At 42.1% G+C, this 15491-nt stretch overlaps 1 protein-coding gene across 3 annotated transcripts in view; it reads left to right on the top strand.

Moving 5' to 3' along the window:
* Positions 1–4965: 4965 nt before the first annotated feature.
* The window catches only part of trip11 (thyroid hormone receptor interactor 11), a 134207-nt gene continuing 123681 nt past the window's right edge, over positions 4966–15491 (top strand). For all 3 annotated transcript variants that reach the window (XM_072274222.1, XM_072274213.1, XM_072274206.1), the window contains exon 1: positions 4966–5353. In XM_072274222.1, the coding sequence (XP_072130323.1) occupies positions 5230–5353 (124 nt within the window). In that variant the 5' untranslated portion in view covers positions 4966–5229. The remainder of the gene's footprint in view (positions 5354–15491) is intronic.

The raw sequence follows: 15491 nt of genomic DNA, 5'->3' as shown, positions 1-15491 counted from the left end.
CTTTGAAAGAAAAGATTAGGAGGATCCAAAGAAGAATTTTAATGAATTTGGAGTAACTAGGTTAAGAATAGAATCCCTCTGGGACAAAAAATAGATATCATTGTGTAGAGCTACAGGAATATTCATTCATTCTTCAATGAATTTTTTTTTTGGTTTTTACTGTGAAGGAGGACATGAAGACATATGAACTTGAAATAGTTAATGTGGAAGTTTTGGGATAGTCCACATTACAGCAGAGGAGGCAGTGGAAGTCTTAAAACAGATGAAGGTGGATAAAATTCTGGGGCTTGATCTGGAATACCCAAGAACACTGTAGGAAGGTAGAGAAGAAATTGTGGGAACCTAGATGAGATATACTGTATGTATCAGAGTCAATGAAGTGCCAGAAGACTGGTGTGTGGTTAACGTTATACAATTATTTAAGAGGGGCTGTGAAGTATAGACCAGTAAGCCTAATATCTGTGAGGATTCTGAGGGATAGGACTTACATGCATCTGGAAGATCAGGAGCTGATTAGGGGTAGTCAGTATGGCTTTGTGCATGGGAAATCTTACGAATCTGTTTGAGTTTTTTTGAAGAAGTAACCAAGGAAGATAATGTGGGTGGGGTAGTAGGTGTGATCTATATGCATTTCAGAAAGACTTTTGATTATATTACACACGGTAGCTGCTATGGAAAGTTAGATCACACGGGATCCAGGGAGAGCTAGCTAATTGGATACAAAATTGGCTTGATGGTAGAAAGCAGAGGGTTTGACCCAAGCCTGTGACTGTTTCCCAGGGGTCAATGTTGGACCCATTGTGATTTGTCACTTAATATCAATAATTTGGATGAGAATGTACAAGGCATGGTACATTCCATGTAAACAATTGGAAATGACAGCAAAGATGGTTAACAGAATTTACTGAGGGATCTTGATCAGATGTGTAAGTGGGCTGAGGAATGGCAAATGGAGTTTAATTTCATCAACTGTGAAATATTGAGCCTTGGGAAGAAAAATGAAGATAGGACTTTCACAGTGTACAGCAAGGCCCTGGGGAATGCTGTAGAACACAGAAGCTGATGAGTAGAAGTACATGGATTCCCGAAAGTGGCATTACAGGTAGACAGCGTGGCGAAGAAGGGTTTTGGCATTTCAGAGTACTGAGTATAGAAGTACAGAAGTCCCCTCTCCAATTCCAACCTTTCTCTTTCTGAACACTGTGCTCTCCACTCTCTCTGCACTAATCCTAACCTCACCATCAAACCCGAGAATAAGAGGGGTGCAGTAGTAGTCTGGCGGACTGATCTTTACCTTGCCGAGGCCCAGTGGCAACTATCATACATTTTCTCTTACTTACTCCTCGAACATGATCCCACTAAAGAACATCAGACCGTTGTCTCCAAGACCATCACCGATCTTATTAACTCTGGGGATCTCCCATCCACTGGCACCAACCTCATAGATCCCTCACCCCGTGCCTACTGTTTCTACCTCCTTGCCAAGATCCACAAACCTGCTTGTCCAGGTAGACCCATTGTTTCTGCTTGTTCTTGCCCCACTGAACTCACATCTGTACACCTCGACTCAGTTTTATCCCCCCAGGTTCAGTCTCTTCCTACCTACGTCCATGATACTTCACACGTTCTTGATCTTTTCAATGATTTCAAATTTCCTGGCCCAAACAGCTTATTTTTACTATACATCTCCATCCCCCCACAGGAAGGCCTCAAATCTCTCCGTTTCTTTCTGAATACCAGACCTAACCAGTTCCCCTCCACCACCACTCTCCTCCGTGTGGCAGAACTTGTCCTTGCTTTCAATACTTTTTCCTTTGGCTCCTCCCACATCTTTCAATCAAAAGGCGTAGCCATGGGTACTCGCGTGGGTCTCAGCTATCCCTGCCTTTTTGTCGGCTACGTGGAACAGTCTATGTTTCAAGCCTACACTGGTGTCACTCCCCAAATTCTCCTATGCTACATCGATGACTGCATTGCTGCTGCTTCCTGCACCCATGCGGAGCTCGTCAACTTTGCCTCCAACTTCCACCCTACCCTCAAATTTTTCTGGTACATTTCCAACACCTCCCTCCCCTTTTTTGATCTCTCTGTCTCTTTCTCTAGAGACAGCTTATCTTCTAATGTCTATTACAAACCCACTGACTCTCACAGCTACCTGGACTATACCTCTTCCCACTCTGTTACTTGCAAAACTGCCATCCCCTTCTCTCAATTCCTCCATCTCCGCCACATCTGCTCTCAGGATGAGGCTTTTCATTCCAGAACGAAGGAGGAGTTCTCCTTCTTCAAGAAAAGGGGCTCCCCTTCCTCCACCATCAATGCTGCCCTCAAATACATCTCTTCCATTTCACGCATGTCTGCCCTCACCCCACCAGGGATAGAGTTCCTCTTGTCCTCCCACCTACCACCCCATCACCTTCCGTGTCCAGCATATAATTCTCCGTAACTTCGGCCATCTCCAACAGGATCTCACCACAAAGTACATCTTCCCTCCCCCCACCACTTTCTGCTTTCTGCAGGGTTTGCTCTCTACTCAAGTCCATTCGTCCTTCCCCGCTCATCTCCCTTCTGGCACTTATCCTTGTAAACGGAACAAGGACTCCACCTGTCCCTTCACCTCCTCGCTCACTACCATTCAGGGGCCCAAACAGTCCTTTCAGGTGAGGTGGCACTTTACCTGTGAGTCTGTTGTAGTCATCTACTGTATCCGGTGCTCTCGCTGTGGCCTCCTGTATATTGCTGAGACCCGATGTAGATTGGGAGACCACTTCATCGAGCACCTACACTCCATCTGCCAGAAAAAGCTGGATCTCCCAGGGGCCACCCATTGTAATTCCGCATTCTATTCCCATTCTGACACCTCAGTCCATGGCCTCCTCTACTGTCACGATGAGGCCACACTCAGCTTGGAGGAGCAACACCTTATATTCTGCCTGGGTAGCCTGCAACCTGATGGAATGAACATTGATTTCTCAAACTTCAAGTAATACTATACCCCCTTCACCATTCCCCATTCCCTTACCCCTCTTATGGTTTGTCTCCTAGCCTGTCCATCAATTCCCTCTGGTGCTCATCCCCTTCCCTTTCTTCCATGACCTTCTGACCTCTCCTGTCAGACTCCCCCTTCTCCAGTCCCGTATCTCTTTCATCAATCAATTTCCCAGCTCTTTCCCTCCCCCTCCCAGTTTCACCGATCACCTTGTCTTTCTTCCTTTCCTACCCCAACCTTCTAACTCTGACTCCTCATCTTTTTTCCTCCAGTCCTGATGAAGGGTCTCAGCCCAAAATGTTGACTCTCTCTTTTTTATAGATGCTGCCTGGCCCGATGAGTTCCTCCAGCATTTTGTGTGAGTTGCACAGGAGTGGGATGTTATGTCGCAATTGTGCAAGACCTTGGTGAGGTTATAGTTGGAATATTGTGTTCAGGTTTGGTCGTCCTGCTACTGTATTGGAAAGAAGCCATTAATCTGGAAAAAGCACAGAAGAAATTCACGAAGAAGATCCCAGGACTCAAGGGACTTGAGGAGAAAGGCTGAACAGGTTGGGCTCTTTTTTTTTCGTTGGAGCATATGAGAATAAATGGTAATCTTCTACATGTGTGTTAAATCATGAGGGGCATTGATGGGGATCAATGTGCACAGTCTTTTCCCCAAGGATGAGGAATTAAAAAACTAGAGGAGATAGATTGAAGGTGAGAGGGGAGAGATTTAATAGGAAACTAAGGGACACATTCTTTTCACTCAGATGGTGGCCAAGATATGAAATGAACTGCCAGCAGAAATAGCTGAGACAACTATGTTAACAACATTTAAAAAGTTACTTGGATAAATGCATGGATAGGAAAGGCTGAGAGCAGGGGCTCCCATCCTTTTTTATGCCATGGACCCTTACCATTAACTGAGTGGTCTGAGAACCCCAGGTTGGGATTCCCTGGTTTAGAGGGATATGGACCAAATGTGGGCAAATGGGAATAGCTTAGAAGGGTACTTTGGTTGGTTTGGACCAGTTGGGCTTTATGAATCTATGATATTCAGTAATTGGGATAGTTAGGCAATGGGGAGGTGACTGCTTCCTCAATTTCAGTCATTTATTTCAAAAAGTTTCAGGTGAGAGGTGAAAGATTTAAAAGGGAGCTGGGGGTCAACTTCTTCATGCAGATACTGGTATGTATATAGAATGAGCTGCCAGAGAAAGTGGTCGAGGCTGTTACAATATCAACTTTCAAACATTGGAGGGATATGTGCCAAACACAGGTAGATGGGACTAGCTTAGGTGGGCTTCTTGGTTGGCATAGATCATTTGGACCTGTTTTACTCTATATCCATTATCAATCGTCAAAATACCCAACCTCCCATGCCATCTTCTCAAAGCTACCATCATGGAGGAGGTCTGAAGTCCAACACCACCAGGTTCAAGAGCAATTTCAACTATATGGTTCCTGAACCAACCAGAACAACTCTATTCACGACAATCTCATTACACCAGGACCACTTTGGACTAAAATTTATTTGTGTTTGTTGTTCTAATTGTAAAAAAATTGTGTGCAATCTATGTTTTTCTTGTGACTGCTGCTATATGAAGCCATGTGTGGCCTGGGCATTGCTGCAAGTCCCTTTTTCAGTGTACCCGTGGACACATGTACTTCTGCATATGACAATAAACTCAACTTTTAAACTCTTTGACGCGAATACGTTCCGTTAGAACGATGTGACCAGTTTAAATGATCCGCAGTATTTTGCTGTTAGACTCTTTTATTTTGGAGTGGATGAACCTGCCACTGAAATTGAGATACGTAGTTGGAAGCGGGGAAACTGGACGCTTTATTTCAATAAGCTGGTGCGAAGAATTCGCTTTTTTTTCGCCTTGCAGTTGTTGATATGATCCCATAATGCTTGCTGCTAAAATGGCGGTTGTGAAAGTGGTCTATACGGTTGCCAGAGCTACCCAGGATGCTCGGCGGTGTGTAGTTGCTGACGCCGACAACATGGCGATCGTCGAGTTGGCAGGATTACGGCGGGTTGAGAGCCAGTGACGGCTCGGTTTCACCGCCCGACTCTACAGTGTCGGCGTCCTCTGGCCGCATTCCTCTCTTCTTCCTCTGCCAGGGTGGTCATATCAGTAGCGCAGGCCGCGGCCAGCCCCTGCTGCTCCTGGTCGAGCCGAGTGGCCCTGTCGGACGGGTGGCCCCTGTAAGCCCGGGACATCTCTAAGTACTCACCCCATCTCAACATGTCTTGGTTCGGGGGCATCAGCTCGGGCCTGGGTCAGGTCGGAGGCAGCCTTTCCTCCCTGACAGATCAGCTCTCCAGCTTCACCAAGGATATGTTGGCAGAAGGCGTTGAGGAAGTGCAAGGTGAGCATCCCAAAAGTTTGCAAACAACTACAAAGAATCACTACGGTTGCTGTTATAATTAGACTGATGTAGTCTTTACGCCTCCTGATCTCCACAAGTGCACGCACACAGTGTTAGAACATGCATGCCACACCAGTTGTCACTGCAGCAGCTGTTAAAGGCCTTTGTTTTCTGCAGTTGTCTTGCACTGGAGAAACCTGAGGAGGTTGTTATATGCTGATTTGTGTCTGTAATTGGAGGTTATATTTAGGATTGAAAGAGCAGAACGCTGGACGAACTCACGTGGAGGCAAATGGTCAACGTTTTGAGTTGAGACCTTGCATCAGGACTGAGAGGGAAGAGGAAATATTAAGACTCGAGGAAGGGTCTTGGCCTGAAACTTTTAATGTTTATTCATTTCCAGCATGCCTGGGCTACTGAGTTCCTCCAGAGTTTTGTATGTGTTGCTTTGGAAAAATTACCTGTAAGCAGTATGAAAAGAGGCCATTTGGCCCTTCAAGTTAATGTTTGCTCGTAGAAGAGCAAGCCATAAGTTGTAGAGTCACAGAGCTATGGCATGGAAATGAGCCCTTCAGATCAACTTGTCCATCCCAAACAAGTTGCTTACCTGAGTTACTCCCCTTTGCCTGTGGCCTCTAAACCTCTCCTTTTTTGTCCATGCACCTGTGCAAATGTTCACATTTATTTCCCTGCTCTCTTCATTTGCAAATTATTCTCTCTGAATCCTGTCCAGTTCTGTTTAAAAAATCTAGACCTAGTTCCTGAGGAACCTGCAGAGTTGGAGTTAGTCACTCACATGCGCATGTACCACCTGGCAAGAGAGGAAATTATAAATATGTGTAGTGTTTTGGGCTTTAAGATCCTTGATTGGATTATTGGCGCTGGATGCTGCTTGAGTATGTGGAACCCGAGATGTGATGAGCGACATAGTTTTGCTTTGAGTGCTATGTTAATAAATTGCTTGGTACAGAAGGAGTAAAGACATCCAGAACTCCATAATTCCTCGGCTTTCAAGCTGATTTCAGAATCAGAATCAGGTTTATTATCACCAGCATGTGTCGTGAAATATGTTAACTTAGTAGCAGCAGTTCAATGCAATACATAATATGAAGAAAAATGAATCAGTTACAGTATATGTCTATTGAATAGATTAAAAAAATCGTGCAAAAACAGAAATAATATATATTTAAAAAGTGAGGTAGTGTTCATGGGTTCAATGTCCATTTAGGAATTGGGTGGCAGAGGGGAAGAAGCTGTTTCTGAATTGCTGAGTGTGTGCCTTCAGGCTTCTGTACCTCCTACCTGATGGTAACAGTGAGAAAAGGACATGCCCTGGGTGCTGGTGGTCCCTAATAATGGACACTGCCTTTCTGAGACACTCTTCCTTGAAGATGTCCTGAGTACTTTGTAGGCTAGTACCCAAGATGGAGCCAACTAAATTTATGACCCTTTGCAGCTTCTTTTGGTCCTGTGCAGTCCCTCCTCCACCATACCAGACGGTGATGCAACCTGTCAGAGTGCTCTCCATGGTAGAAGTATATAAGTTTTTGAGTGTTTTTGTTGACATACCACATCTCTTCAAACTCCTAATGAAGTATAGACACTGTCTTGCCTTCCTTATAGCTACATCAATATGTTGGGACCAGGTTAGCTCCTCAGAGATCTTGACAGCCAGGAACTTAAAACTGCTCACTCTGTCCACTTCTGATCCATCTATGGGGATTGGTATGTGTTCCTTCATCTTACCCTTCTTGAAGTCTACAGTGAGCTCTTTCGTCTTACTGACTTTGAGTGCAAGGTTATCGCTGCGACACCACTCCACTAGTTGGTATATCTCGCTCCTGTATGCCCTCTCACCTTCTTCTGAGATTCTACCAACAATGGCTGTATCATCAGCAAATTTATAGATGGTATTTGAACTGTGCCAAGCCACACAGTTATGGGTATAGAGAGAGTAGAGCAGTGGGCTAAGCACACACCCCTGAGGTGCACCAGTGTTGATCGTCAGCAAGGAGGAGATATTATCACCAATCTGCACAGATTGTGGTCTTCCGGTTAGGAAGATTTTACTTAGTACAGTGAAAAATGGTTAAAATGAGAACCACATATAAATACTGTGTCGATAATGTGTGCAATTGACATTGTTAGGGACACACCTAGCGAGTAGAAGACCAAAGACTGGCAAGTATATATATATATATATATATATATATATATATAGTTTGTTTATGATGCTGTCAAACAATCAATTTGAAGTCAGCGTAAATAACACACACAAAGTGAAGGAGAAATGTATCAGGTTAGGCAGCATCACTGGAGAGGAATGAACAGTTGGCATTTCGGGGCAAGATCCTTCCAGAATCTTATGATTTACTGTCAGGATGTGTTATCACTGTTTGCTTAAGTGGCTGATCGTTCCTTTGTCTGTATTTGGTATTTAGCCAGGCCTTTGTGGTGTTCTCAATGTGGCATTTCTAAGAGCAGTGAGCTTCTGGTCTTGCGCTGGACTTTGTGGAAAATTGAGTACAGAGCACCATTGCTTGCTCGTTTATTGTCTAGTGAAATAGATATTGTGTACACATTTATTTTTGCATAGCTACTCATTTAAGCTCAAAAGTTTGAATTCCAGTCCAGAAGCTCAACTCACTGTTGTATCAACTGAGCTTTGTATCCACGTGTTATTTAAACATGGCTTGTAAATGTCACCAACTGAGCCACAGCTGGTAACCACAAAATTATAGCTACTAAGATGTTAATTCCAAACAATGCAGGTAGTTCTGGTCAGACTGCATCTGCAGGAAGACAAATAGAATTAAAGTTTCAGATTGTTGACCTGTCATCAGAATAGTAAAGGCAAAATAATCTTGTAAGGCTGCAGGGAGGGTGAGTTAGGGGGAATGTCTTTGAAAGGATGACCATGGGGGCTGCAGAAGATTATCTTGTGAGTGATTGAGAACAGTTAGCGTGAGGTCATAGACAAACGAACATAGGAGTTGTACTCTGCAGAGCAGGCGGACATCCCTGGCAGGTCAGGTTTGGCATGTTCACTTCTCCAAGAGAAAGAAAAATAGGGTACAAAAAATAAGCAGAGTTCATGTCACAGAATTTTTTCCTCTGAGTGTGAAACCCTTCTGTTAACTTTGTACCCCTCTTCCCCCAACCCTCAGTTTCAGTTCATTCCTATCAAAGCCATTAATAACATCCTATCTATTTGTGATATGTAGAATCTGTTTCTTTGTGACTTGTGTACACACAATTGACTGTACAGCTTTTGATTATCTTTGTGGTCATGGTTGGTAAATCATCATCAGATGTTTCTCTACATGCACCTGCACCAGAACCACCTGGTGTATCCTTGTCTTCCTCCCTCTTCTTTGTCATCATATTCCACTCCTCAGTAACATCTAAAATCATGGTGTATACGTTCACCATTTAGCTTTACCTCAACTTCAAATCTTATTCTATCTGCTGTCTCTAAACCATTAGAATATTCATCCTGTATTGAACAATGGAAGTTTCCTCCAACTACATATTGGAATATTGAAGCTATTGTTTTCCAACCCTTCCACAAACTACTCCTAGCTAGCCTACTCTCGAATTGCTCCCATAAACCGAACCAGTTTACGATGCTTGCCTCTTGCACTTCTCTCCACACTGCTGCCTGATCTACAGAAATATCTCTTATTTGCAGTTTGTATTTTCAGCATTATGGTATTTTGGATTATTTGCAACTAGAGTGTCATATTTGAGCCTGCTTGAGCTGCGTGCTACATATCTGTATGAATGCTAAGGACACCTAGTTCTACCTCTGCCTTATTTGGCCTTGCCTCAGCTCACCTGCTTCATGCTTTTGCATGTCTTTAGTTGTAACTATTCCAATGTACACTGCCTTTGTTGTAGCATGCAGAAACTCCTGTTCCTCATTCAGGAATTGAGTAAGATGGAGTCACTGGTTGAGTGATATCAACCTTGAACTCACCATCAGCAAAACCAAGGAAATGGTTGTGGACTTCAGGAAGGGAACTCAGGTGAACACACATCAGTCCTAATTGAAGGGTCTGTGGTAGAGAGGCTGAGTAGTTTTTAAGTTCATGGGTGTCAGCATCTTTGTGAAACAATCCTGCACATAGATGCAACTATAACAAAAGGTATGCTAGCACCTCTAACTTTTTCGAAGTTTAAGGAGGTTTTGCATGTTCTCAAAAGGTCTGCCAAATCTCTACAGATGTACAGTGGAAAGCATTCTGCTAGTTTGCATTCTGGCCTAGTATGGAAACTTCAATGTACAGGAATGCAAGAGTGTACAGAGAGTATTGGACTTGGTCAGTTCCATCATGATACAGATCTCTCCACCATTGAGAACTTTTACAAGAGGTGATGTCTCAGACAGGTGACATTCATCATCAGAGACCTCCGTTATTCAGGACATGCCGGCTTGATACTGCCATCAGATTTTTAACCAACCTGAAAAAAAACACTACTACCAAGGACAATATTTTTCTCTTTCTGAATTCGCTCGATGCTGCAAGAGGAGTCCATTGGTCTTGGGTAAGGATTAATCAAAATGGTTTGTGGATTGGACTCAGTAGTTCGCATTGTGTGTTTCTGGCTGCTTGTTTTTTGTTGCTATTTTATGTGATTTGGGTTGGGGTGGTGTTCTTCAGGGGTCAGTATTGGGACTCCTGCTTTTCTCACTGTTTGTCAGTGATTTAGATAATGGAATTGATGGCTTTGCGGCAATGTTTGTCGATGATACGAAGTTAGGTGGAGGGGTAGGTTGTGCTGAGGAAGCAATGCGATTGCAGCAGGACTTAGAAGAATGGGCAGAAAAGGGGCAGATGGAATACTGTGTTGGGAAATGTATGATAATGCATTTTGGTAACAGGAACAGTAGTACAGCCTATTATCTAAATGGGGAGAAGGTTTAAACATCAGAAGTGCAGAGGGACTTGGGAGTCCTCATGCAAGACTTCCAGAAGGTTAATATACAGGTTGAGTCTGTGGTAAAGAAGGCAATGGCATTTATTTCAAGAGGAATAGAATATAAAAGCAGGGAGATGATGCTGAGCCTTTTTAAGATACTAGTCAGGCCACACTTAGGCTACGTCCACACTAGACCGGATAATTTTGAAAACGCCGGTTTCGCATCAAAACGATAGGTGTCCACACCAGGCATTTTTCAAAATACCTCCGTCCACATTAGAATGGATATTTGGGTGGATCTCCTCCTACTGGGCATGTGCAGGACACACAGAAAACAAGCGAAGAGGAAACGGTATACTTGGTGCGCGTTTGTCCAGTGAGACTAGAAAAATTTAAAAGGAAATTGCCAAACGAAAGATTTGGTGCGTGTCTGTCCAGAAACATTTCCTACAGCCATAGTCTCTTCACCGATGAAAGACACGACAGCTACAACTAAATGCAATAAGGCTTGTTACTGGGCAAAAGTGAAATTTGCCGTTACCTCATTTGTTTGCCTTTACTTTTGCCATGTCTTTGTGTATTATTTTGCTGTATTTAATATGTGCAATAAAAGAAGTTACAGGGCAAAAGTGACAATTGCATCTATTGAATATTTGCACAAGCAATACATTAATAACGTTACACGAACGTGGCGGTGGACGAACCCAAGTGCAGAACACGGGCGCAGGGGGCAGAGTCGGGAGACGTTATTGCTGTAGCGAGCCTAGAATCGGTTTCCCGGAGAGTCTTTACCCAAAGTCTTGGGTTTGGAGAGAATTCAGGAGTGATGCTAGACTTAGAACTAACAGCCCTAAAAACCATGAAATGAGGTTACTCACACCGGAGTCAACCAGCGAACTGGTAGCTCCTTTTTTTTTGTTTTACGGCGGTTGGCAACCGGTTTTCAGTGCATTACTGCCACCTGCTAAACTTCTTGTGTTCCAACCAAATATGTCCTGGAGTTCTCTACTTTCGAACTATAAACTGGCAGCTCCTTGTGATCACAGGGTCTTTATCCTGCATTTTCTGATGGAAAGCAGGTGTGTGTAGTTAGTGGAACCTGGGAATGATTGGAAATTAAACGAGGGGATTGAAGCCCAATTTCTGAGGTAAATAGTAAGGTGAGGGATTGCCAGAAGGGACCATGACAAATAAAGCACCTTGTTAAGTGTATAAAACATGTCTGCATCAGTGTTATCTTGTATTTCCATACAATGTTACATTAGGCTGTTACACATCTATTGTCAGATATTGTTGTTGTGGTGTTGGAGGTGAAATGCCGCTCTGCCGCCACCATTTGTTCTGGCATGTCATGACAGCGTTTTTAATATTAGCTGGTTACTCCGTACACACTACAATTGCCAACCGGCATTTTCAGATTTAAACACTTTGGAGAGTGTTTTAGAAAAGCTCCGTTTTCGGGGGAGGAAAACACCGTTACAGTGTGGACGGAGGGTCAAAACGAAGAGAAAAAGCTTTGGTTACGGATTTATCTGGTCTAGTGTGGACATAGCCTTAGAGTATTGTCAAGTTTTGGGCCCGATATCTCAAAGGATGTGTTGTCATTGGAGAGAGTCCAGAGGATGTTCACAAGGATGATTCCGGGAATGAAGAGATTACATATGAGGAGCATTTGGTAGCTTTGGGCCTGTACTCACTGGAATTTAGAAGAATACAGAGGGATCTCATTGAAACATACCAAATGTTGAAAGGACTAGATAGGATGGATGTAGAGAGGATGTTTCCTCTGGTGGAAGAATCCAGAACTAGAGGGCACAGCCTCATAGTGAGGGGCGAACCTTTAGAACAGAAGTAAGAAGAATCTTTTTTAGCCAGAGAATAGTAAATCTGTGGAATGCTCTGCCACAGACTGCGGTGGAGGCCAAGTCTGTTGGTATATTTAAGGCGGAAGTTGATCGTTTCCTGATAAGTCAGGACATTAAAGGATATGGCGAGAAGGCAGGTGTATGGGGTTGAGTGGGATCCGGGATCAGCAATAGTGGAATGGCGGAGCAGACTTGATGGGCTGAATGGCCTAATTCTGCTCCTATGTCTTATGGTCTTGTGCTATAGCCTGCAGATAGCAAGAGGCGAGGCGCTGGATTGAACTGAATGGAGCCAAACTGAATATGCCTATACCCTTTTGATGTTTTTGTGATTTGGTGTTTTGTATTCTGTGCTTTTCGCTCTTTTTTTCTCTTGCCATTTGCACATTGGAGGTTTGATGTTTTTCTTTAAGTGGGATCCGTGGTGTTCTTTGTTTCCTGGCTTTCTGTGGAAAGAGCAACCTCAGGGTAGTAAACTGTGTACACACTTTGATAATATATTGTGTTTATTTTGACATGTAGGTAATGGATAGTTTTTATTAAATTAAGTCAGGTTGATAGATTCTTGATTAGTTTGGCATGAAGGGATATGGGGAGAAGGCAAGAGATTGGGGCTGAGAAGGAAAATAGATCAGATCAGCCAAATGGCCTAATTCTGCTCCTATGTCTTGGGGTCTTATGGAATTATTCCAGCATTGGAACAGTGCCTTCACCCGCTGAGGTGATAATCGCACGTGTTCTCTCTCATACACTCACTTGATCTTTCTGTCCGTCAGTTGTGATATTTGATCAAGGTTTATCATCTACTCTTCACCTCCTTAAGTGGTTGACCATCAGTTTTTTCCCTCTTTCAAATCTTGGAAACGTTTCTTCCACATAAATAAATTGGAGTTCTAGTGGCTTCTGATATATCTTTTGGCCCATTTCATGACAAAGATAGTTATATGTAAAACACAAGAGATTCTGCAGATACTGGAAATATAGTGCAATACACAAAATGTTGGAGGAACTTTAAAATTTTAAATGTTTGGTATATGCAGGTACAGTATGTGGGGACTACCTGCACCATAGATTCATTTGTATAACTCGGATAAGTTGTGCTCAGAAGATTCTAATTATTCTACATTTAGTATTGCACTCAGTTTACTGTTTACATAGCCCTATCTAAAGGGTACGAGTCTTCTTTAAGAGAAGCCTTGCCAGTGCTGTCCTGAATTAGGTTGATATCGAATATGAAAGTTGAATTACAGTTGTGATGTTGCTGCACAATATTTAGTGTGGCTTTAGCAATGCTGAAGTTGCATAATAAAGGGAGATATTAAATGATAAAGTGTTACTTTTCTATGTGACAGAATGGGTATAGGATGAAGGTATTCAGGATAATGCCCTGAATGACCACCAACTAAACAGTCTTGTTAATTTCATCCTACTAGTAATGGCTGCACCAACTATTTTCAGAATAAAAGGGTTAATTTGTTAGTTGCCAAAGAAGACGCAAGATGGTACGAGTATGGAGGGCTATGTTTCCAGTACAGGTCAGTGGGAGTAGGCAGTTTAAATGGACTGGAGCAGACTAGATGAGCCAAATGGTCTGTTTCTCTGCTGTACTTTTCAATGATTCTGTTGGTGCAAAGGTGAAAAATAAAAAAAAAATGTCTTAACAATGCCAGATATTTTTGTTAGTATTCCTTGTATAATAATTAATCTTTCATTCTAATCAAGTTGACATGCTATTATTTAAGCTCTTCACTATCCACGTAAACAAAAAACCTCTTTTTCGATCATGTCCAGATTGGAGTACAATTTATATTTGAAATTGTTGATTGTTGGAATTTTATTCGGGAGCTATCCTTGTGACATTACTGACATTTAAGTACTGCTGCACTGAACATTGAAGTATTGCTGCGCTGAACATTGCATTGGTTTTATGAATGACAGTTTCATTGTTCATGTTTTGCCCCAAGTTTTAGATTTAAAAGGATGTTTATTTGGTTGCTGTTTGTCTGACATACTGAAATTAGAATATTTACTCTGTACTGAAAGGTGAATTATCAGAAAAGTTAAGACTGAAATGATTATACATCTGATATTTATGATTTGGTGATGAGACTATTTTGAAATCTGGTTTAAAAATTGAAGAAGATATTAGTTATTGGAATTGTAGAGATCTTTTCTGCTTCTTTGCTGCCAAGCATCACTTCTGAACATCCCAAAGTTTATTGTGACATTGAAGTATGTATGGGTTGCTTGAAGCAAACTAAACCATCAAATTGTGTACAACTAGCTCCCATAAACAAGGTGCAATAATAACCAAATAATGTCATTTATTGATTCTCATTGAGGGATGAATGTTGGCCAGAACATCGGGGGTAACTTGAGCTCATTGAAATAGTGAATAAGACAATAACAGAAATAGAAAAAGACAATAACAGTCAAGTCTCATCTGAAAGACCTTGGGAGGAAAGCGAATAAGGAAGTACTGGGGAGAGAGAGTTATTGAGAACTTGCAGAGATAAAGATAAGCAGGACTACAAAATAAACAAAATGCAATTATAGTGCTGTAAAACTATCCAAGTGGCTGGCCAAATTAGAATAGGGGGCTAGGGTGGTGAAACAATAATGTTATAGTACAATTGTATAAAGCATAATTATTTTTTTTCCAAAAATACTTCATTCAGAAATATTACAAAATAAAAATAATTACATACAGGAAAAGAAAACCATTCGTTGACTGTGAGTCCTTATTCAATACAGTTATTAACAATAAAAATTTTGCGTTGACTCTCTGTTCATTTGCAAATGAAAGATGTTTACAGTAAATCATGCGTTTACTCTCAACCCTTGGTCAAGAGTTAAGACTTATTAACATTCAAAATTTTCAACAATAAAGGCAGGTAATGGCCCTAATACTTTCCCAAATTAACAATTCCACCCACTCCTTGGGCACCATGTTGATTATCTGTCCACACCGCTGATGAGGGTAGGTCTCCTCACTGAGTGCAGATTTGGGCTGATTAGTTTGAGAGAACGTCCATTGTAGACTAAGCAAACTGATGCATGGTTTTGGTTGAAACTAGATGCTTTCCACCCAGTGGAGAAAAGCATTACTTGAATTTAAATACAAACAATGAAAAAATTTTATGAGTATTACGAGAGACTATGCGTTCTGTTTAGGGTGTCAGTGACTTCAAAATATTTACACCAATGAGGTGGGAGAATAATATGTATTTTCATTATAATATTCTGCGGAACACTAGTCAAGAAAGAGAATAAACAATCAATGTTTCAGACTGACAAGGAAGGATGGGGAGAGGAGAAAGAGGTAAGCTGGAAGGTGATAGATGAAGCCA

This window comes from Mobula birostris, chromosome 1 (genome assembly GCF_030028105.1).
Source record: "Mobula birostris isolate sMobBir1 chromosome 1, sMobBir1.hap1, whole genome shotgun sequence".
Classification (NCBI taxonomy): Eukaryota; Metazoa; Chordata; class Chondrichthyes; order Myliobatiformes; family Myliobatidae; genus Mobula; species Mobula birostris.
The sequence above is the reverse complement of the archived record's forward strand: the minus strand, read 5'-3'. Positions and strand labels throughout refer to the sequence as shown.